At 40.6% G+C, this 23,791-nt stretch overlaps 2 protein-coding genes across 5 annotated transcripts in view; one reads left to right on the top strand and one right to left on the bottom strand.

Annotated features, from left to right (window-relative positions):
• LOC146700034 (sodium/potassium/calcium exchanger 3) overlaps positions 1-5,535 on the top strand; it is a 29,844-nt gene extending 24,309 nt beyond the window's left edge. The window contains exons 13-17 of the mRNA XM_085470033.1: positions 732-898; positions 1,080-1,194; positions 1,295-1,407; positions 1,558-1,623; positions 2,225-5,535. Coding sequence (XP_085326159.1) covers positions 732-898; positions 1,080-1,194; positions 1,295-1,407; positions 1,558-1,623; positions 2,225-2,335 — 572 coding nt within the window. The 3' untranslated portion in view covers positions 2,336-5,535. The remainder of the gene's footprint in view (positions 1-731; positions 899-1,079; positions 1,195-1,294; positions 1,408-1,557; positions 1,624-2,224) is intronic.
• Positions 5,536-8,882: 3,347 nt separating this feature from the next.
• On the bottom strand, positions 8,883-20,274 carry dpf2 (double PHD fingers 2). Of its 4 annotated transcripts, none has more exons than XM_085470035.1 (13): positions 20,168-20,274; positions 17,735-17,895; positions 17,166-17,273; positions 16,288-16,466; positions 16,099-16,191; positions 15,937-16,015; positions 15,432-15,473; positions 14,241-14,264; positions 13,563-13,700; positions 13,314-13,445; positions 13,115-13,227; positions 12,941-13,016; positions 8,883-11,463 (listed from the first exon to the last, which is right to left on the bottom strand). In XM_085470035.1, the coding sequence occupies exons 1-13, from the start codon at positions 20,197-20,199 to the stop codon at positions 11,381-11,383; spliced, it is 1,260 nt and encodes a 419-aa protein (XP_085326161.1). In that variant the 5' UTR covers positions 20,200-20,274; the 3' UTR covers positions 8,883-11,380. The 4 variants fall into 4 exon arrangements, with proteins under 4 accessions (XP_085326161.1, XP_085326160.1, XP_085326162.1 ...); XM_085470034.1 differs by having other exon boundaries at positions 12,941-13,022; XM_085470036.1 differs by lacking the exon at positions 14,241-14,264 and having other exon boundaries at positions 12,941-13,022.
• Between the last annotated feature and the right edge of the window lie 3,517 nt (positions 20,275-23,791).

Consider the following 23,791-nt stretch of genomic DNA (forward strand, 5'->3'; position numbering starts at 1 on the left):
GACTGTTGAGGGTGAGGGAAAGAAGACAGGACAAGGACACGCTGTGGAGGAGAGCCAGAGGTTAATGATAACTAATAATTAAATGCAGAGTGGTGTATAAACACATAGTGAGTGAAAAAGAAATGCACAGTGCACCATGGGAAGCCTCTAGCAGCCTAGGCCTACTGCAGCATAACTAAGGGAGGCCCTTAACTATATACCTCAGCAATAAAAAAGAGTTTTCCACATGAAGCTCTCGCTGGTTTTCTGTTCATTTTTTAATGTGTAATAACACTTGTTGCTTCTAAGTTCGATATAATGATTTGATTGATTAGCTGATTGATGATTGTGCTATAATGCTCATTTCTTACTCCATAGTCTTTTGCTCTACTAGAGAAGCGCTGCACGATTCAAGGTTAAAAGTAATCCTTATTCATCTCTGTGCAGCCCCCGAGTTTAAGGCCACCCTGCCTCTAAATCAACTTTCTTCTGATTGGCTGCCCCTTAAAAACAGGAGGTTTAAACGCCAGGCGGGGTGGACAGAGAGCTGTGCACCTTAGATAATCACATTAAGGATATCATGAAGCCCCAAGAGTAGTCACAGGGATTACTTGTGCTTTCGCTGGCCTCTGAACAGCCTTCAATAAATATAGCTAGAATTTGTCAGTTTATTGTTGCCTTAAATTGATCTTACTCCTCTATCATGTTAACCCCTTGATTGCTGATACAGTCCAAATGCTGTCTCATCACAGATGGCTGGTGTGCGCGGGTAAAGTGGGTGATCACATGGCCTCTGGGCCTATTGCTCTACTGCACTGTGCCTAACTGCATTCTGCCACGCTGGCACCGCTGGTTCATGGTCACCTTTGTGGCCTCCACTTTATGGATCGCTGTCTTCTCCTACCTCATGGTGTGGATGGTAAGAGCAGGTCTTCTGTCTACAGTATCTCTTGTATTCTCAGACACCTGCTGAAACTGATGTGATGTACATCTGCATGTTGGTTTGTAAATTAAAACAAAAACAAAAACTAAGCCAGTTTGAAGGTTTTATAGACCAGTAAGATAACTTTATCCTGATATTTTCTATATGTTTCTATCAGGTCACCATCATCAGCTTCACACTAGACATCCCAGACTACATCATGGGCATAACCTTCCTGGCAGCAGGGACTAGCGTGCCTGACTGCATGGCGAGTCTGATTGTAGCTCGACAAGGTAAATGTGTCCTGCGTGATGTCTCTCTCTTTCATTTTTATGTCTCTTTGTGAGGCAAGTACTTAAGCATTTCTCTGTCACTTTTCCTGTCTTTACTCAGGCATGGGGGACATGGCAGTGTCCAACTCTGTAGGCAGCAATATCTTTGACATCCTGCTGGGTTTGGGTTTCCCCTGGGCTTTGCGTACACTTGTGGTGGACCACGGATCAATAGTAATGCTTACATTCATCTTTATGTAACACCTCTTCAAACTTCTTTCTTTCCCGGGTTACTAATTTTTCTGTGCGAGTTATCAGAGTGAAGCTTTGCAGCTTCTCACTTCTGCTTGATGGTCATAACACTGATGTTTTTCTTTCCCACAGATATCCATAAATAATAAAGGACTTGTATATTCTGTCATCCTGCTGCTGGCGTCTGTGTTTCTGACAGTAAGTAAATGCTAAATACCAAAGGTTGCACAGATATATAGGTGATGTTCAGAGAGGTGTAACCAGTATAAAGTGTACAGCAGAGAGCTCTGCTAAATTTGGGTTTTTAAAAAAATCCCACCCAGTACATTTCTATATCAAACAGATTTAAAGTCATACGAATCAATAATGCTATTAGATCATTCAGCCAGGTTTGGGGCTCTTTGAGTGTTTTGGTTTGCAACATTGCTGCAAACTTAATATACACTCACCAGTGTGTGTTTGTTAGGCTACAAAATAACTCTATTAAATCAGCTGTGCATTGGGTGCTCGGCACCAGTTGCCACACTAACAAAGTTGGCAAACATGTGGAGCAGCTTGCAGCTAATGAACCAGATGTTTCCCTCGGGATGTGGTGGAGAGCAAAGCTTGCAACATGTTGCACTGCCCCCTTGGGGTTGAAACGTATATAAATAGAAAGCTGTCCAGTTATGTATTTTTTACTAAACGAAAACTAAACTAAAAAGGTAGATACATTAAAGACAATTTTATTTAAAATAAATGGACCCTTGGCAATTCTGTCCCTGATCAGCATGTCTGCATGCTCCGCATCTGCTTGCAGGTGCTGAGTGTTCATCTGAACCACTGGAGACTGGACCGTCGGCTGGGTCTGGGTCTCATGTTTCTCTATGCCATCTTCCTGCTCTGCTCTATCCTCTTTGGGCAGATGTGAGGCTTACAGGTCAAAGGCCAACCCAACTCAGACGCCATGCTGAGTATCTACCTTTCTACCACACGTCCTCCTTCCTGAAGCCAAAAAAAGTGAAAAAAAGTGACGGCATTGATGTATTCCTCTTATTAATTCCTCTGCAACTCAGTGGGACTTGTTAGGGTGATACACATGCAACTACACAAAACGTTTTAGCTTTTTTTTTTGTCCTTCTTGTACAGTGGAGTGTTTAAAAGCAGTCTTTCGGTATTAAATTGGGTGATCTAGCAGAAAATGTAGGAATGTGGCAGATGGAGGCAGCAGATCTGTTGGGCCTTTAGTGATATTTAAAAAAACACAAACAAGTTATGTAACTTAAAAGATGTTGAAGTGCTGTTGTTGCACAGTGGTGTGGTTATTTAATGGCCAATATTTTGATGATAATTGTACAGAGAACTGAGCTGAATTTTTGTTTTTCTGTGTAAGTATTACAGCAGCCACTCTGCTTTCCTTTCCTGCTAACGTGCAATTATAAAAGCTTTATGGTCGGTGCTAGACTGATGATTGGCTGTTCTGCTTTCAGGTGATGGATGAAGCTCATGATTAGGTCACGTGGCAGCTAAATTTGTCAGCTGTGGACTAATTTGCTAAATTGCTTTAAAAAACATTTTAAATTGGTTTGGAGATGAGGTGCACCAAAGGCCTGGGTTCTGAAGCAAGTCCACCTTAAAAGGGATGTTTTCTTATCTGGCTTCAGTTATCCTAACATCAGAAAACCCAATAAATCTGACAAGGTTAACTCAGAAAAGTCAACCCAGGGTTTGTTTTTTTTTAAATTAGCAATGACTGAGTTCATGTGAGAGGGACTGTGTTTGCAGATGACCAGTCGTAAACATGGACAAGAGTATTGACACTGTTGCCACATGATTTACAAAACTGTAATATTAAAAGAATATTAAAAGAAAAAAAACAATCAAATCAGATAAGGTCAGATTTAAAGAAGTGTACGTGTGACAGAAAGACAACCTTGCTCATTAAAACATAAAATGCTACATGAGTGTAAGCCATTTATAGCTAAATGCAAGATACTCAATCACTGCTCGATCATGAAGGTAGAAAGAGTCTACTATTACTCTGCGTTACTTTAAGGTGCTGGTTGCCTAAAAGAAAGTTCCTCTGGGGTTTAAGACAGTTTAAGTCCTTCAGTTGCAAACTAGTCATTGTTACATGTCTGAGAACAACACTGGCTCATCTCAGTGTAACACAAAGTCATTTAAACTTCTGGTCTGTTGCTCTGTCCAGTTAGGAATCACTGCGAATACATTTCACCTGCTTTGGTGCAAATGAAAGTGACAACAAGATGATGACCCCCAAAGAGCAGCTCTCTCTCCTGACTCTCTCCTGACTGATTTTTTATCTGGATTCGCCTTTTGCCAACTTCCTTGTCACAGTAGTTGCAGTTGCATTCAAGGTTTACGGGTTGTCCAGCTTCAGCAGGATGACACATCGTTTGATGCTTTTGTAAGGAAGGAAGTAGGCTGTTACATGAGAGAGAGAGCACTACAAAACTCATCAATCCTGCTGCAAGACTGCTGTCTTCTCCTGTATACAATGAGGAAGAAGAGTACTTCTAGAGCGCTGCAAATGACCTCCAATGGGTTACTCTTGCATGTTTCTGACCAAGCTGTCTGAAACAGGTGGCCCTGGTCTCCTTTAGTGGGACCTGTTCTCACAGACCAGCCCCATGTATAGCCTGAATGGGCTTCAGGTACCATCACATGCTAACACTACTAACAAGGAGTCTAGCAGAAAAGCGAAACTAGAAAAAACTAGAAAAAGCAAATCTAAAAAAGCCGTCATGGGGGGTAGCCATTCATCTCCACTGCACTTGTCACTTTCATTTGCACCAATGCAGATTCACGGTGGTTTATGTTTATGACTCTGTGTCATACTGGGGCGATTAAGTGTTCACTCATTTTATTTTCTCAAGCAGTGTATGAAAATAATTCAGTCCAGTTAGTAGGCTTTGCTGACTTGCTAATTTTACATAAGGACTAAGTACAAAAGTTAGCTATAGCTATATTAATAATTATAGAACAATGAAAAGGTTTAGATTTGTACAAGTTACTCCTGCTAAGAAGTGTAACTTCTTTACAAAGTGTAACTTTGTAACTATCTTTTACAAAGATAGTTATCGTTGTAAAACTAAAAACTCAAGCCCTTAATCCTGGATTATAGTCCAGGACTCGGAGTCATGAAATATCCGTTCATCTCTAATTTGAAATAAAATAAAAAAAACAACAACCATAAACTCCAATATAACTTATAGCAAAGTATTAATCTCTTAAGCTCTTAGTACAGTTTTTTATGTCTGTATTTAGTCTGAAAATAAACTCAGAAGTAAATCGGTCAAGAAAACGCAGAGACGTAAATACTTTTCTCTGAAATATAGAGGTGTATAAGTGCAACTTGTCAATGTGGAAATGCTGACAAACTGCCATTGATCTGGAGTTTTGGTTGGCGCACTCTGAGGGCATCTCTTCAAAAACTCTACTCTTAATGAGACTCCTGCAGGCACATTGAAAGGGCCAACAACCAATCACCTCCCCCCAGCTGATCCAGTCCAGCACCAACCAAGATTTATTTGGCGATACATGTTAGCAACCCTAAGAGCAGAAAAATCTGCAAATCTTTCCCATTTCTACTGGATAGATTTCAGATCGCACTGTTCTCCATTCATTTTAGAGCAATAGTAATACAGCAAATTTACATGTTCTACCCTTTTCATTTATTTAGATTTTCAGTGGTAATTCAGCCAAGCTAATGCATGACAACATCACTACCTAGCTGACTTCACCATTGCAACAAGGACAAATGGTTTCTGGGAGGGTTCGTTTTACTGACCTGTGTCTGATACTGAATCCACATATTTTCACGCAGGAATTCAGTATTTTTATTTTATTTCTGACTACAAAAATCAAAGCGGCTGAGAAAGGTTTACACAGCTTGGATGGAGGGCAAAAATAATGCATCAACAGTAAAAATCCTACTCTGCATACAGTACAGAAAAATGTCTTTATCATACGGAATAAGATATGTTTCTTTCCCCACAATAATAGGGAGAAAACCTCAATAATCAGGTGACCCCCCTCATATGAGCAAGGCCATGGCGATAGTGGGAAGGAAAAACTCCCTTTTATTAGGGAGGAACTTCCAGCAGAACCTGGTTCAGGGAGGGGCGGCCATCTGACCAGTGAGGGGGTAAGGGGGAGGGACACAGAACAATAAAGTCACCCTGGAAGAGATGCAGAGATTAATAACTACTGATTAAATGCCGAGTGGTGTGTAAGCACATAGAGAATGAAAAAAGGTGAGTCGGGATTAAAGACTCGGTGCATCATGGGAAGCCCCCCCAGCAGTCTAGGTGTATTGAATCATAACTAAGGGAGGCTTCAGGGTCATGTGATCCTATATGCTTTATCAAAAAAGGCAATTTTTAGGCCTAATGTTAAAAGTAGAGAAGGCGTCCAAACATAAGCAGGCAAATAAAAAAGAGGGAAACCACTGCAGTTTTGAATCTTACCAACAAGAAATAACTTTTCAATCACATCACAGGAGTTTCGCATCATATTGGCACAATTTAAGCTGGTCATTTCAAGTCATTTTGTCCGTGCTGCGAAGAGATTACGAATAGAGATTTTCGAATAGCCTCGTATTTTCTGAATGTAGCTGACGTTTGTGTGAAAATATTTACATGCATTCAAATGTAGCAGCTGGCACTGAGTTACAGCAGAGCACGTCAGACGAGAAAGTGGGTACTTTTTAGTCCTGCACCACAGGAAACCATACATGCGTCAGACTGTTTTTAGTACAGCCGAAATGAAATGCACAGTTTCACAATATTTTGAAAATTTTGCCTGATTCTAAGCACGTGTTGCTGCAGCTTACTGTAAGTAAAAAGAGTAGCAGTAGTACTACGTTTTGTTTTGGGGTTTTTTTTTTTCGTTTTGAGGTCTTATTACTATGAAATCTAATATATATAAAAATATCAGTGTCACAGATTTTAATGACTTTATGTGCAGGTTACTAGTGAAACGTCACGTTTAGGTACGACTATCGATGTTTGTATTTCTTGTACGTTTTATGCGATCGTGTCACTTTGGTGGAACATTGTGCAGCAAAGCAGCCGATCAGGATAGACACAAAACAGCGCGCACACGCAGAGACGCGTCTGCTGTGTATTTATTGTGTCAAAAATCGCTTTGTGTTAAACAATATATACTCAGATACACAGTGTAATTGTTGGTTTCTGATGGACAAACTGTCCTCTTTCAGCTTGTTGTGTGAATTCAAATCTTAAATGTTCCAGCAAAGGGATCCAGGTGATTTTTTTTCTTCCTTCAAATGGCTGTACAATTATTATCTTTGTCTATTGGACAATACTTTTTACTGTTTTTAAATGTTAAATAATTTACATAGTTTTACAATAATGAATGTCCTACAGAGACTAGTTTTGTGGTGTTTTTAAATATATTTTTTAAATACATGATGTAAAGTTAATTATGAGTTATTGTAATGGAAACGAATGCGCGCTCTGCCGGTGCGTTCAGTGACCTTTCTAAGGTGGTAATCTTTTGTTTCGTGGCTGATTCACTGACACGGCTGGACTTCACGTAAGAGAGCAAAGAAGACGACGCTCCTATTTACAGGTTTAAATTCAGTGAGAATTTTGAAATTTGTGAGCAGAAAACAGTGAATTTCTTTCATCTCTGCCAAGTTGTTTAGTTGGTTGTCTGCAGTGGAGGCAAATGAAGCTTATTTTTAATTAACTTTAATTGACTATTAGACTTTTTACTTTGACTTTTAACTAGTTAGGTGTGCATGATTTTGGATGATGACATTGTTTTTGTAATTATGCCTCTGTACGCGACCACGTCTGTAGACTTCAGCCAGCCATTGATTGCAAAGGGTTTTCATCCAAGTATTAAAAACAAACTTTCTATTTAAAATGTTGCTGTCCAAATCCTTTTAATATTTATAAACACAACTGTTGAAAACCCTGTTGAATCAAAGCCTAAAATCTGCGTTTTAATCACATCTAGACCGTTTTCACAGCACCACAGTGGATTTTACATCAGAGGTGAAATTACAAAAAGTGTCAATTATCCAAATGTTTATGGGCTTAACTGTATATTTCAGATCACAGCAACAGTCTTGCATGTTATCAAAGTCCGGTTTTAGATCGATTTGCTTTGATATTTTGTCAAATTAATGAGCAGGTTCCAAAGATGGTGGAGTGCAGTCGAGGTTCAGAGGTCTGTTTTTGTGCAGCACTCACAATGAAAGGGAAACGTTTACTCAATGCTGAAACTTTGTGTTGTTTTTTTTTTAAAAATAGAAATGAATCATCATAATAATTGCTGACATATTAAGCTGCTATTGCATATTCATTGGCCAACACTGGCGTTGTTCACTTTTGTTGGCATATCAGTAAATAATACGTCACTGGCCGACATTAACGTTAGAATTTTTGTGCAGTTCAAACTTTTAAAGTTAGTGTGTGAAGAGCCATGATGAAGATCTTTGTTCTTTTCACACAGGAGGGACAAATATGTAACTAAAACTCAGAAACAGGTGATATTTATAAGGGCAATGATTTGTTGTTTGTAATGTTTTCCAAACTCAATATCTTAATCCATTATTATTATTATTATTAAGATAGAAAAAGGTATAGGTAAGCCTTCATCTTAGAGCCACTACAGGCAAACAGAGATAAAATGTTGGGTGAAAATTTGCCTCATAAAGTGGCCAACCCCACAGTCTGAGTATCACTATACTTAAAGTTTGATTGCCAATATGAGCACAGAATATCAGGTAATGATTGCATTCAACTTTTTCCTATCATCTTCATCCTTCATCCATCAAAATTTGTTGTTTTGCCAGCAGTTTACTTAAAGCAGTGTGTGACACCAGAGTCTTTTTTCACTCCGCTGTAAGCTCCTGATACACACCTCATAATAAGCAGCGTCAGAACAGCTCGACTTGCTGCAGTACTTGTTGTGGTTTCACCACAAAAAAGCAAAATAAAAAAAAATTAAAAACAATGTTCTGGTTATTCTGCTGTGATGTTGGAAATAGAAGATATTTTAGGCTACAAATTTACTGCTATAGAGATTGTATTGGATCATAGAAGACTGTTCTTGTATCTTGAGTGCAATAAAAAAAAAAAGTGCAATAACAACTGATTTTCTTAACATTTCTTTTAAGAAGCAGTGATTTGCAAAATGATGAAGGTGCCACTTTACGTGGTCAGTCCCACTGGACGTCTAGAAGGGAAAAGGTTTAGTGTGGTGACCAGCGTCTAATGGAGGAAACCAGAAAGGAAACTGGGCAACGGCCAAACTTTTTGGCCACTTATTTAACTGAGAACTAAACTGAAGGTGAATTCTGGAGAAATGTTTAAGCTGAAATAAACACTAATGTCCTTTTCAACTCTCCCAGCTTCTATTACTTTTTCCCCATCCGTCACAGTGAATGTCACGATGTAAGAGGAGAAGAAATAACAGCAGACTATAGTGCTTAGTATTTTTATTTTCCTGAAGATAAATTTTCATACAATAAAACATTCCATCACAATCCAAATCAAAATCCACCCCATGAGAATTCCCCAACTATGTAAACCTATGACCTCGATTTAACCCTTTCATGCACAAATTATGGGAATTGTGCTAAAATATTTTCCTCTTTTTTTAAAAAATAAAATCTCACTGCCCACACATGTGGACACCATGCAACACAGGAATAAAGATGGGTACAAAGCCAGCGCCGGCAGCATACATGAAAGGGTTAAATATGTTATTACTATAGTTGAACGCGTCTCACCCAAAGCTGGAAGCAAGAAAACCCGAGTCTGATACTAAAATGACACAAGAGCCGACTGTGACAACAAAAGCCGAGCACGTGCTTCTTGTTTATGTCAGTTTAGTTTGGATGTTGGCTGCTTAACCGCTGAACGCCATTATCCTCTTAATCACATTATGGACTTTGCTTCTTGTTGTGCAGCTTTGGAGGAGAGCAGCTCAGTTCAGACCTGGATCACAGGATTAACTAGAAAGCAACTTCCGCTTGAGTCCCGAAATGTCCCACGCATCAGATATGCAAACATCACTGATGAATACAAAAACAAACACAAAAAGAAAACAAAAAAACAACAACAAAAAAAAAAAAAAAAAACGACCAGCAAAATATCCTAGTAGCCACCATCTCTCTAGATAAAACAGTAAGTTTAAAACATGATGAGAAAATAAACCAAGTTATACTTGTGTAATGCTTTAGTAATTGTTAGTTGGCTATTGAAACATGACAGCATGGTTAATTTATATTACACCACTTCCCAACACCTTTGCCGGCCTAACTGAGACAACTACGGAGAAGACGAGTGCTGACAATTACTGAACATGCACTTGTTTAACTGTAAGATTATGCAGTTATTGAAGCAGATGCTGCAGCTGTCATGACTATTTATCCCTCAGTCTTTGTGCCATCTATCTACAGCATGTTTAAACCCTTTAAATACTGTTTCTGTGTGAGGTAAAGTTACTGCTTTTAGCAGTTCAGCCAGACTTCCTCTCACCTTGACACAGAAGGAAACCATTGCATAATCAAACTATGAAAGCAGTGACAGAAAGAGCCATCTCCCCACATTATACATATACATATTATAATCTCTTTTCTACAGTATGGAGCCATCCATAATTCTTGCCACAGTCCACTATCTGTAATAGCATTTTCTGATAAAGAACATTTACAGTATCGCACATTATCTCGCAACAGAGCCTAAACAGACTCAGCCATGAGTCCCTGTCATCCCTGCCTCCTTAAAAGGGCTCTTCTATTGCTTTTACATTGTCAGCAAGTGACCATAATCGAGGTCACATTGTCCTTAGGTTAAAGAAGAAAAAGGAAAAAAAAAAAGAAGAAATCTAGTGGTGTCACAACAACAGAACGATGGATATGGTGCATCATCAGCAAACTGCTAGAACACAGCGATTATCCCTTTAATGGGGCTGATAATGCTAGCGGGATTTGTATTCGACTCGACTTTATCACATCTGTCTAACACAGGCCAGATGTGTGGCCCGGTGAGAGATTCAATATCAAGTTTGCTTTGGAGAAGAGCCGACAAGTTGTGTCAAAAAGGCCCCAATGCCAAATGAAACTAGCACATTAGTAGGTCTTTCAGCAGCTCTGAGTGCAGCACAAACACGAGTCCATCATTGGACTTCAGTCTAACTAACTAAAGTCCTTCAGCCTTTGGAGCCACCTTCGACGAGCAGTTTCTCTGCGTACCTTTATGTGGCCGCAGGCAGCGGATGACATGGAAAAATTATTTACAGTCTCAGCAAATCCCTTTGACTCTATCGAATGACCAGCCAAATACAGTTCAATAAAACAACACCTGGTGCTGGATGAAATGGGCTCTAAAACATATCATAACCATTCTGGCTCCAATTTGTGCACACTCAACACTAATATATATATATATATATATATATATATATTTATACTATAGAAATATATAAATATTATAAAATGTCTTTTTTTTACACTATGAGTGAGCATTGGCATGCTATTTGATATCAATGAGCTCTATTTATGCTCTAGTCATAAAATCAGTACACTGACAAGGTTTTAGCAACTTTGCATGTGTAAAAAAAACAAAACAACAAAATTAAAAAAAAAAAAAAAAAAGCTGAACATGAAGGGATTATTTGGCTATTTATGCTTCTATCTGCGAACATGATTGGTGCTGAAATTGCTTATGTGGCAAGGTGGTGAAAATAAAAATCTGTGGGACTGAATCTGAGGTTGGAACTGTGTAACAGTCGTATCTGATGGTAACTGAAGCCAGTCTGGTAAAGGTATACCTCCCAATCCTTCCCTTTATCCATGTCCAGAACACACCCTCTCTCTGAGGTCAGCTTGTCGGGGAAGTCTGTCATCTTATCTTGAAGGGTAAACGACGCTGCTGCAGGACGGCTGGGTGATGAGTGCGGGCCAGAGCGGCCATCACGACGATGGGGCGTTCTGGTTTTGGTATATAGATGCCTTGTCTTTCAAAAGGTCCAGACATAGATGACAGCTCCAGCTTCCTGAGTACCCAAATAACAGAGAGAGGCAGTAAAATCTGATGTTAAACTGCATTTAAACAGGAGAACAGTAGAGGCCCCTAGATCAGTGGTCCCCAACCTTTTTTGTGCCACGGACCGGTTTATGTCCGACAATATTTTCACGCACTGACCTTTAAGGTGTCGCAGATAAATGCAACAAAATAAAACCCAGTACCGATACCAAAAAAAAGAAAAAAAAGAAGAAGATTTATTGATAACACGTGAAAAGACCCAGGGAAACTTAATGATAAAAATGATAAATTTTTTAAAAAAAAAACCTTAAAAACCCTGAAAATCATAAATATCAAACCCGAGCCTCAACTCTCGCAGCCCGGTACCAAACGACCTGTGGACCGGCCCGGGGGTTGGGGACCGCTGTTCTACATGATTAATGAGAGAGCATGCACCGCTGATTCTCTAAAATGTTTTGGCACTGAATAAAATAATAAAATGTATTGTTTTTAAATTAAATAGTACCTTAATTACAAAAGACTTGCTGTTTTCTTTGTTTAATAACAATGAAGAAAAGCTCACAGAGACACAACAGCTAGCTTTTCAGAAGCTGCTGAGACAAAAACTTGATATAAAAGCAGATTTATTACAGCTTTGTCCGAAGGCTTTTGTCCAGGTTGTGTAAACTTGGCTCTCTATGTGCGTGACTGCGATTGCAGATATTTTATGTCCTTTTGCTCAACCTTAAAAAAAAAAAAAAATCAACTTTGTTGGATTTTTGCCATGTTCAGTTATTTAAAAATCAATACCAATTATCCATTACCTACTCCTACATAATGTTTGTGTAATCAAAGTAAACATCTGTCATGCTACCCTAAAGTAAACAATGCCCAGAGAGTGAGCTGCCTTGGCGAAGGTTTATGCTCTGAGTGCTGCTCGTTCTTGTGTGTGTACACACACACACACACACACACACACACACACACACACACACACACACACACACACGTTCTAAATTGTAAATAAAAATAGAAAGCAATGATTTTCAAATCACATGAACTGTATACTTAACTGAAACTGAAACTGAAGCAGTCAACTATTATTGAACTGGGCTTCTACATTTCAGTAAGATTCACACATGAACTTTGGACATGTGTGATAATGAGAGAATCAGGATGTGACATTTTCCACAGCAGTCCCGTCTACATTTAGCACACAGCAGGAAATAATCCACGTTCGCATTACTGGAAATACCCTGTGTGGTAAATGCACTCTTCTATTCACACAATCCGACATCACGGAGTCATTTTGCACAACGCCGCTGACAGGTTAAAGACGAGCTCCTGTCCAGAATAAATGCCTCAGACATTTGTAATCTCACATTCACCACCTTTGCGTGACGTCTAGAAAATGCAGCTGCAGGTCATCTGTGAAAAGGGCTTCAGATTCATTCTTTTCTAGGAAGTAGTAACAAAAAAAAACAAAAAAAAAAAAAGGGTGGACTTACCCTCTGGAGGTTCAGACATGGGGGGGTTGAGACAGTACATGTGATAGCCTCTATCACAGTCATCGCAGAACAGAAGCTGATCCTGGAAAACAAAAACACTCCAGTTCTCTGCACGAACAACCTAGATCTCACTTTAACCCAGAGACAAGCAAACAATCTCTAAAGACGACTCACATCATTCTCCGATGTGCCGCACATGTTGCAGCATTTGCACTCTATGCACTGCCAGCGGTACGTCTTGACGGCGGCCATCATTACAGGAGTGAACTGCAGGCAGGAGGGGTGGCCTGCGTCGAGAAAAGGGTTTAAACACGTTACATCTTTCCAAGAATACTTGCTGCGTGGCTTTTCTCATATCGCTACTCTTATTTACCTGAACGTCCACAGTCAGAGCAGGACACCAGCTCCTCTGATTGGCCGGTCTTGTGATTAGTTTTGGAGTCTCCCAGACAGAAATCACAGTAATTATTAGGCAACGCGAGCCCATCTGGACCTTTCTTTGGAGCTGCGTGGGAAGATGAAAACATGCAGGCCAATATCAGTGATCAGTTACACCGACGCTGTGACCTCAGATAATCAACTGACGACTCCTCCGAATCGACATTGCGCCGCTGTCGCTTACTTTTTGGCTCCTCGGGCAGCGACAGGGCGGGCTCGTTCATTTCCATGTCGTCTTTCTCCTCACCCTCCTCCTCGGCCAGGTGGGAGTGGGTGTAGTGGTAGCTCAGGCCAGGACGGTTCTTGTAGCGCTTCCCACAGACTGCCACCAAAACCACAAAATACGACATGTATGATATGAAAACAAAGAACAGACCAGTCAAATCAGGTGTTTCTACCACATCAGTGGAGGAAGGTGAAGGTGACTCATGGAGAAAAGGACTATTCTTTACAGTGCTATCATGGGACATCTTAAAGCTGATGAGGATGGTGAAACCCTTCCTACTGTTCACATTATCATAATTAGCATCATTAAAAGTATCTTAAGATGATCAAAGGACTCTTGCAGCAGTGTCCTACTTACAATGTAGCCTCATATCATGCACATATTTAACTGCTGTAACTGAAAAACAGTTACTTTGCAATTATTGATACAACTATTAGTATTTCTATTTTTTTTAACTGACACAATGCCTTTGACTATGTGAATAAAGGAAAAAATTAGACACAACATAGACTAGTGACACAGCGAGACAGAAAGCTACGACTCTCGTATGGTGGTTTCTCTCAATACATGTCAACAACTTCTCATGTGGTAAAGTGATGATGGGGGAGGGAGAAGAGAAATCAGTTAAGAACCCACCAGGTTCCTGATGTCTCCTGCTTTCTGTTGAGTATCAAAATTGGCACAATGACATGATAAACTGGCGGTGAAATAATAGGAAAGATGAACAACATGCTTTATTTATGTATTTATTTGTTTACTTGAGACAAGCTTCCTCTTTGCTCGAAATCTACAGTAAAGCACAATAATAAGACAGCATCTCGACCACTCCTGCTGCAGCTAATATGCTGGAGCTGCTCTGATCTTGGCTTTAGCTTCTTCAGTTTAAGGGTCTTAGAAGCATTGACAGTGTTTTGACTCGAGACCTCACTGCACTGAAACAAAACTAAGAAACGCATGTCACCATTTTGCAAAACATCATGTTTCTGATTTGAACTGGTATTCTTTTAACAGTTGAGAAAGCCAGTGGGATTGTGCAAGGAGGATTTACTGACTTAAAGGAGAACAAAGATGCCACTGTGTGAAGCCGTTGTCACAGGGAGGGTGTGATGTTTGTCATAGCAGTCAAACACAGTACTTCTTCTTTCACTTCCACACTTTCTCTAATTTTCATTTCCTCAAAAGTCCAGCAATCCTAGGTCTTCGACTTTCGGGAAGCATCTAACCAAGAGGCTAACAACCAAACAGAAACTATTTTTTGTGTGGGTGGGGTTGGTGGGGGAGGGAGAAAACAAAATACTCCCCATAAAGTCAAGCAGACATTAAAGTGACTCAAAAATCAAGCGAACACATGGAACATGGAATGAGATTTTACAGGGTGCAGAGGTGGTGAAGAGGAGAAATGCAGTCAAAATTAACATAACACAGGGGGAAAAAACAGCACACGCACTCACAAAAGGGGAAGAAAACATCAGCAGCAGGATCTAGCTTCCAGCTTATCAAAATCTGTAGGAGGTTCAAGGCCAGATTGGGTGGAAAAAGTAACTTTTAAAGGCCACTGCTAATCTTCTGTAAGCTGAGATGACTCGTATATGTGGCTGATTACATGATTACAAACTACACTTTAGGTAAAGCATATAATAACAGGGCATTTACGCTCTCCAAATGTAGTTAATTACAATTCAGGACGATGTGTGTAACAGAACATTTAATTTATGAACTGAACTACACAAAGAGCAAATCTACTTGGTAACAGACAGAAAATAAAAACAGGCAGCAAAGACAAAAGACACGGCAGACTGGAGTGAAAAGGAATGAAGAGAAGTATACCTCTTTCAGAAGGTTTTGAAATATGCTTTTGTTTGAGAGTGTCTGAAAGAGAGAAGAGAAGAGAAGGAGAAGAGAAAGCACAGACAGAGACTCAGACCGACAGAGGATCAGTCAAGTCAGTCGGCAATGACCTACTGAGCACTGCAGCTCAAAGTGAAAAGGCTTCACAAAAGAGGAAAAAACAAAACACATCAAGCAGTCTGACAACACCAAAGAAGAGGAAGACTTTTTTTCTCTCCCTGCACATGGAAATACCTGTAAATTAAAGTATGACATCATAGTGGCAAAAATACAGATCGACTAGCTTTGTAAATATCAGATATAAGAAGTCTAACGAAGAACAGAGAAAAGATGGAACACATGAAAAGAAAAAGAAGAGGGTGAATTAAAATGTGATAGTTAATGAGGACTCGAGCTAATATAAACATTACAGCTATGAACACCTGCGGTGACCTTCTACTCGGAGCTGTATTCACATGCTCTACTCTCAGCCAACAGGACTCACTGTCACAGGCGTACGGCTTGTCTCGGTCCTCCAGTGCTGCCGTGTCCAGCTTCTTCCTGCTGCTGCCCACTCCTCGGCCCTGCGCACATTATTAGACTCAGACGGGCCCTTAAACGCATGCTTGGGATCGAGAAACCGCATCGATCGACAGCCGTTATTTACCTTCCCTTTCCCTTTGCCTCTTCTTTTAGGCGTGTCTTCTTCATAGTCTTCATCGTCAAGGTCGTCCAGGAAGTCGTCAGGCTCGATGATTCTCTGTGTTGACAGGGATGAGGAAGGCATGACAATGGGGTGTATTATATTTCACTTTTCCATCTATAGCAGCTTTACTTCAAATCTCAAAACAAGAACCTTTCTGATCCGGGCGGCAGGGTTCAGGCCTCCGGTGTAATCACTCATGTTGGAATCCTCCTCAGATCCTCGGAGGTCTGCGGATGTCCTTTTGTCCAAGGAGTCCCCCTTCAGCAGGGCCTCCAGGCTGCTGCCATCCGATGACAACAGAGCATCCTTCTTCAGCCCTAAATCTAGCTCTATGAAATCAGGAAAGGCAAAACACAATATAATATACCTGAAAATGTTGGTGCCAGACATTTTAGTTGGTTAAAATAATTAGGGATATTCTAGTGAGGTAAAACCAGCCTATTTTGCAGCTCTGTGTAGTGACAAACAAGATGATACGGTGAGCTATCAGCATGAAACAAGTTTCTGCACTGATCTAGAAAATGAGCCGTTGTGTGTACGCAATGTCAGAGTAAACTGCCTCAAAACCAGCCCTCTGAACAGCGTGTGACCACATTCTGCACAAGCATGAGGATGTTAAACCACAAGGACAGAAAACTGCTGGTGCTAGCACTGCTAATGTCAGCCGCACTCAGCAAACCAATCAGATATAAGGTGTAAGCTATGTTATGCGTGGCACAAAGAGCCACACATGTCAACGACATTCAAATACTTGTTTGCCCCGTGATTAGCATCAATTTTGAGTCTTTTCTGACTTTTAAACTAGTCGACATATCATGTTTTCTCCTGCTTAGTCAGCAGGAACAACACCAACACTGATACATACAACTGTAAGCACAGGTACAATTCAAGTTGGATTTAATTATTGATGGATATCTGTTACAAGATAGCACCACATGTTCATCCCCGCAAAGTCTTTGATATCCACCTTAAATGCTGACACACTAAAATAGGAGAATAAGCTAAGCTGCTCAGAGCTACTGTGCTACCTGATTTAACCGGAGGGAAGATAAGCCGGGGGTCTTCTGAAGGATGAGATCTTCGTTTCTTTCTCCACCTCCTGGCTGGGTAAGTGTACAGCTGTCCTGGAGCCATGCCTGAGGGAAGGCAGAACAGGAAGGCGTTCACAGTTATCAAACAGTTCTGACACACTGGCAGGGGAAAAAAAATCCACAGGCTCCGTTTGAATTTTCTTAGACTGTCCTTTTCAGAATCGGTTATTTTCGCATTTAAACACGAGCAGGCACCACCTGGCTGCCAGGGAGTTGCATTAAGTACACAAGCTCTGTTTGTGATTTTAAACATGCATGCATGGTGTATTTAGTCCTTTGTTTTGAAGGCATTGAGGTTATTTGTAGCTCCTTCGAGAAATTCTGATAAACAGCGGAAATGATGATTCATCTTAATCACTTAATCACTCATCTTAATAACGAATGCTTCACAGCATCTGTGCAGCTTCCTCTGGATCACTTCTCTGCTGCTCATTTTGTCCAGCTCTTACAACTTTAAACGCCTTTAGCGCAGGTGAGCAGTTCGACGCTCACGTATGGTGTCTCACCTGGTCCCCTGTGTCTTTTCTCCATCCAGATATAACAGTTGCTCTGAGCCACGCCGGTCTGCGAGTCGAGGAACGGCATCCGAACGCTCCTCTCGGCGCACAGCCTGGCATTGTAGTTGTGACACTGCTCCATGGCATCTCTGTAGTACTGCTCTCCCAGCCTGATGAAACAAAACCAGAGGCAGATGCTGGTCATTAGGTCTATTATGGTTCCAAGACAGAAATCAGCAGCTGTTGCCGCTCCAAAACAAGTGCGGTCTCAGTTTATTTTAAAACTGCTTGTGTTTTTTTGCTCTGCTGCCTCCTACTAAGCAGTGTCTTTGTGCTTCAGACTAAATGTTTAGTGCAACAGCAGGTGCTCTTTTGTTGGTGCATCAACAACAACAACAACGAGCTTTGGTAGAAGCACAGGCAAAGCCAAGTGTTCAGTATTTATAGCATAAATATACTGTTAGAGTGCTGCTTGCTTAATCCCTTTTAAAGAAGCTGAGGGCTGAAGCTACTCAAACTGAGACAGGAAGACATCTTACAATTCCCTCAAGCTATCAAGTGTCAAAGAAAAAAAAGGGGGGGGGGGGGGTGGCACAAAGAACCTCGTGATGCAACAACTGCACCTCTCGAGGCTGTCAGGAACCCCCAGAGGGCAGCAGTTCAGTCCTGATGAGATAATAAACCATGTAATTGTGTTAAACCTTAAAGAAGCTTTTCATAGATTTCAATCTCCAGTTAAAGACTTCATTATTTAACTTGCTGTAAGGCCATAATAACATTGCAAAAAGCTGTCTGTGCTCTGTGGGGTCCAGCCAAAAATGAACACTTGCTTTTCTTTCCAGAGAAATCATTTCAGGCAGGGTGAATTAACTAGAAAGAAGCCGTCACAAATGCGTGAGAGCACACCAGATACACACATGGGTTGGCTAGTACTGACATATTCTTGTAGTGGCGTATATGTTGTCTGATTATTTATGTAAAAACGCTTCATCCCACAGCCCAGAGACACGTACCGAGGGGGTTTGGGTTAATTGGAGAGTCAAAATTTTACATGGGTACGAATGTGAGTGCGGTTTTCTGTCTTTCTGTGTTGGCCCTGCATCTCCCCCTATGGTAGCTGGGATAGGGTCCAGCCCTAATTGTGACCATGATAAGAATAAGCAGAAGAAAATGGATTTATGAAAGACACACCACAGAAATGAAGCAATACTCAGAGCGGCAGAGTGGCTCTGGTTTTATTATGTGTAGAGTGATGCTGATTGATGTGCATTATTCTTGCAAAGGGAAAAAATTAAACAGTGATTGAGTTGCAAAAAATATATATATTCATATAGCCCCATTTCACCAGTGTTATCTCAAAGGCTCTTCACATGATACGGTAAAGAGCTTCATATATTATGAAGAGAAAGCCAATGGAAAGGGAACTAAATCTCCCTTCACCAGGAATAAACTTCTGATGGAGGAGGCTCTTTGGGTTGGATGAGGGGACAGAAATAAAATAAAAAAAAAGAAATCAGGTGAATATATTTCTGTCAATGTAACTATAGCATAGTGCATACATAAAGGATACCAGCTCATTCAAACCAGCACATCTAGCATGTAAACAACAGTTCATTTATATGTTTTTGACAGCACAGACTTGGTTTCAAGATTACATCAGCTTTCATTCTTTGTCAGTATTATTTCACAAGGAAATTAAGTTTGGAAGCAAATTAAAATATTTTGATGTGTGTCGGGTAAGTTTTATATGTTTGTGCTGCCACAGTTATCGCAGGTAGAGGTACGACGTACGCGTGTGTACGCTGGCGTGTGACTTTAACCCCGAATCGGGCTGTACGGCTACACGATGTAAGACGACGGAAATGGAAGCACGTTAGAGCACAATACAGTGTTCTGGTCTGTGAAACGTTAAACTTTATAAGCAGTTCTTTTATGTGAATCGGAAACACCGGCTATGGCTCCGGGCTCTCGAGTTCAAATCTTCAGCGAGGGATTTTCATTCATTTTAAACTAGTCGCTCCAGCCACTCCAGCCTTCGCTAACGACGTTAGGCACAATTACACTCTCTTTAGCTTGTTAGCGTGACACCTAGCTGCCATACTCAACTGACGTTAGCACCACAGCGTCCGTTTGGTCACAAAAACACAAGTGGCCGCCACACCGCTAAAAATACACGAAGGATTAAATGAACACAAGTTCGTCTACATTGACTCGTGATCCATGTTTCAGAAACGTCAGCTGCGTGTCTGCTAACTTACACTTCCATTCCAGGATGTGAACAGACACGACGCTCCGACGCCTCTGGCTAACCTTACTAAGTCAGCTGGAATGCTGCTAAGCTAACTAACGACAGCGGGTGTACGATAGTACAGGCGTTACAATGTGATGGCTGTGTGTGTCACCTGCACACATGTAAGGTAAGTAGAAAAGTCCAACACTTACAGTTTGACAACATTCTCAACAACAGCTGCCATCTTGCTTCGATACACTGGGAAAGTGGCTGCCGGGTAATGTGTGCCCTCTGTCAGGACTTGTAGGCAGATGGTGGAGTAAGGTGAAACACATTGCCCCCTACTGCTGGCCCCGTGCCATTGCAAGGGGTTTTATTATTCCAAGCTGCAAATCATGTTAGTAATGTTTTAAATTACTTACAAAGCTTCCAGTGCACAAAATGTAGTTCAGTGTTCTTTATACACTCATCAGGCACTTTATTAGGTACACCTTCATTCAAATATCTAAACAGCTAGTCACATGGCAGCAACTCAATGCATTAAGGCATTTAGAAATGGTCAAGACAGCCAGCAGAAGTTCAATCTGAACATCAGAATGGGCAAGAAAAGTGATTTAGGTGATGCTGAATGTGGCAGGCAACTAGGTTTACTGGGAGTGGTCCAAAAAGGAGAAAATATTCAATGAGTGGCAGTTCTCTAGGCAAAAATGCCTTGTAGATCCTGGTGAGTGGTCAGAGGTGACTAGCCAGACTGACAGGATAGCAACAGCAACTCAATTAACCACTCACTGCAAACTAGCTATGCAGAAGAGCATCTCCGAGTGTCAAATCTTGAAGCAGATTGGCTGCAGCAGCAGAAAATCACACAGGTTCTTTTTCTAAGAACAGGAAACTGAGGTTAACAATTTGCACAAACTTGTCAATGTCGTATGAGTCTTGATTTCTGTTTTCATTTAGATGATAGGGTCAGAACTTGGCCTAAACAACATGAAACATGATTGTGTCAACTGCAAACTGAGCATCATCTAAACACCACAACCTATTTGAGTATTGTTGCTGACCATGTCCATCCCTTTATGTGTACTAGTCTTCTATCGGCTGCTTGCAGCAGGATAAAACACCACGTCATGAAGCTCAAGTCATCTCAAACTGTACTCACAAGGCTTCCACACCCACCAGATGTAAATCCAAGAGAGCCTTTGGGATGTGGAGGAATAGGAGATTTACAACATGTATGTTCAGCTGACAAATCTGCAGCAGCTGTGTGATGATATGTCAACATGGACCAAAAACTCTGAGAAATAAGAATTAGCCTTGGAGGTGAATGGCGTGACATGTGTAGCAGCGAGGTTTAAGATCTGCTGGAAGAGCAGAGTACAGTCTGCTTTCACTCCAACATTAACATTTATTCAAAGCAGTTATGTGGGGGGAGGCTGTGTGATAAAAGTGACGGTCAGTTTTCATATTTCATAGAAGCAAAAGGTCACAAAAGACCAGATAGCAATTGTGCTTTTGCCATAATTATACTGGTGAAATCACTTTAACATGCTCATGGCTCAGTACCAGAACTATATCAAATAATTTTGTCTACAGGAAACAAAGCCACACCTAGGGTGGCTGAGTGGTTAGCACCATCACCACACAGCAACAAGGTTCCTTATTTAAACCCTGGTCGGGGAATTTGCATGATCTTTCTGTGCCTACGTGGAGTTCCTCTGGGTACTCTGGCTTCCTCCCACAGTCCCACAGTCAGTTTAACGCACGATTCTAATGTGAATAACATACTTAAAGTGTAGCAGATGAAGTACTGTATGAATATACAATTTTTATTCCTTAAACTCAGCCTACAAGCACAATCTGTCTAAACAACCTGCAGTCATTGAAAAAGAAGGTTTTCACAGGACTCCGTGCATCTTCAGTGAAGCATTATATTTGCAGAAAGTTGGAAAAAAGGATACAAAATATTTCTGATGGCCTCTGTGTTCATCTATTCACATTAAAACTCATTTCCTATAAAAGAATGAAATTCAAGTCTCTAACTCAAAGGTAACAGCAAAACAGCTGCAGACAACTTGATGTTCATGTGTCTACTGAAAGAAATAACACTGAATAAGACACTGCAATCCCCCAAAGCTTGTTATGAAGCAGTCTATAGCCAGAAGCGTTGGAGATGGTCAATTGATACAATGAGGAAAAGCAGCTGCACGACATGTCTGGTGGAGGTTTTTGCTGCTAAAGCAAGATCTGTGAGTTGCTAAATAAAGACGTCATGCATGCAGAACTGTGAATGATAATCCTACATGTTCAATAAAGACAAAAAAAAAGGCATAAGTGAGTTTAGTCAGAGTGTGTTGTGACAAAACAATCAAACATTCAACTCACAGGCGCTAACAGAAAAGAATGTCTTTTTTTTCTTAACATAAAAGATTCAACAGCATCACGTTCTTGATTAAACCATGTTTTATTATTCCTAATATTAGATGTAGATACACAAGTCAACAAACATTATCTTCAATTTGTAATGAAAATGCTCCACAGCACACTGACATCGTGTGGAAAGGTCTGATATCACAGACACGTACCTGAAAATGGACAGCAGTTATACTTTTTGCAATAAGTTGCATTAGTAACAGTAGTAGTAATAGGAACAACAGTAGCAATAATGATAATAATAGCAATTAATAATAGTAGTGGTATTAACAGCTCTGAATTACAGAGGAAGGAACAGACATTCGTCAAAAGAAATGAAGGTAGGTGGACAGGCTGCGAGACAGACCACTGGATGAAAAAATGCAAGCTCCCACTAGACAGCAAAGATCCTGCCTTCTTCTAAAAAAGGAAGCTCAAATTGTCACCAGTCTGTTTTCAATCATGTGTAATACTTAACACGTTGGTTTTCTGCTTCATTAAGTACTCCATCGTTACAAATACTCTTAGAATCAAAACGTAACTCTTTGACATCAATAACACATACTTCTCATGTTCTGGTCAAAGCTCACCAGTAGCACAATGTTATTTTAAAAGGATGCCATTTGCAACATCAAATCACAGCCAGCTAAGGACGTTTCCACAAGACTGGTTTGCCAGGGTCACTCTGCATTAAATATACAGGGCAGTTTCAATACGTGAGTGTGTGAAAGAGAGAGAGAGAGAGCTTGTGTACAGTATGTCAAGTATGAGAAATATTTTTGCTTCACATGACCAATTTGGCCAAACTGGTTTGAATCATTCACATTCAAATGAGCTGATAAGAAAATACACTGTGTGACCTTTGAACTTGGATCGCCTAATATCTGATGGAAACTGTTCAGAGCGGTTATCGCTGGAAGGGGAAGGACTCCTTTATTCAAAACTGTGCACAATGTCTGCAAACTCCACTGGCTCGCTTATGTATGCAATGACCTTTTTTCACCTGGATCCCACATTTTAGTTCAGACTGAAACTAACTGGGAGCTCCACCATACACTCAGGAATGCAAACTCTTACAGTTAAAGAGACGAGGCAGGTTTGATAAATCTGGACCGCGTGCTGTTAACTGAACCCAGACTTGTTGCGGCATTCCTATGAACTGACCACTCTTTTATGGAACTGTATACCCATCCAAGCACTAATCAGCTTTAATAAGCTACTTTCAATATCAGTGCAACACAAATAGTTACTTGCAGCTCGTTTGCTTTTATGGGACTCCGTCAGATGTTTGTTTGTTAAACCGTTGCTGAATCTTTGCTGTTATAAGCAGTTAATTCATGCTTGGTAAGTAACTGACTACACCAACCAATTAATATGAAGGCAGAATGTCAGGTTGTAGTGTCTACATTCACAATATACTATAAATG

The sequence above is a fragment of the Copadichromis virginalis genome, linkage group LG10, assembly GCF_057382275.1.
Source record: "Copadichromis virginalis isolate Kocher_CV1m ecotype Utaka linkage group LG10, C_Virginalis_male_GT1.1, whole genome shotgun sequence".
Classification (NCBI taxonomy): Eukaryota; Metazoa; Chordata; class Actinopteri; order Cichliformes; family Cichlidae; genus Copadichromis; species Copadichromis virginalis.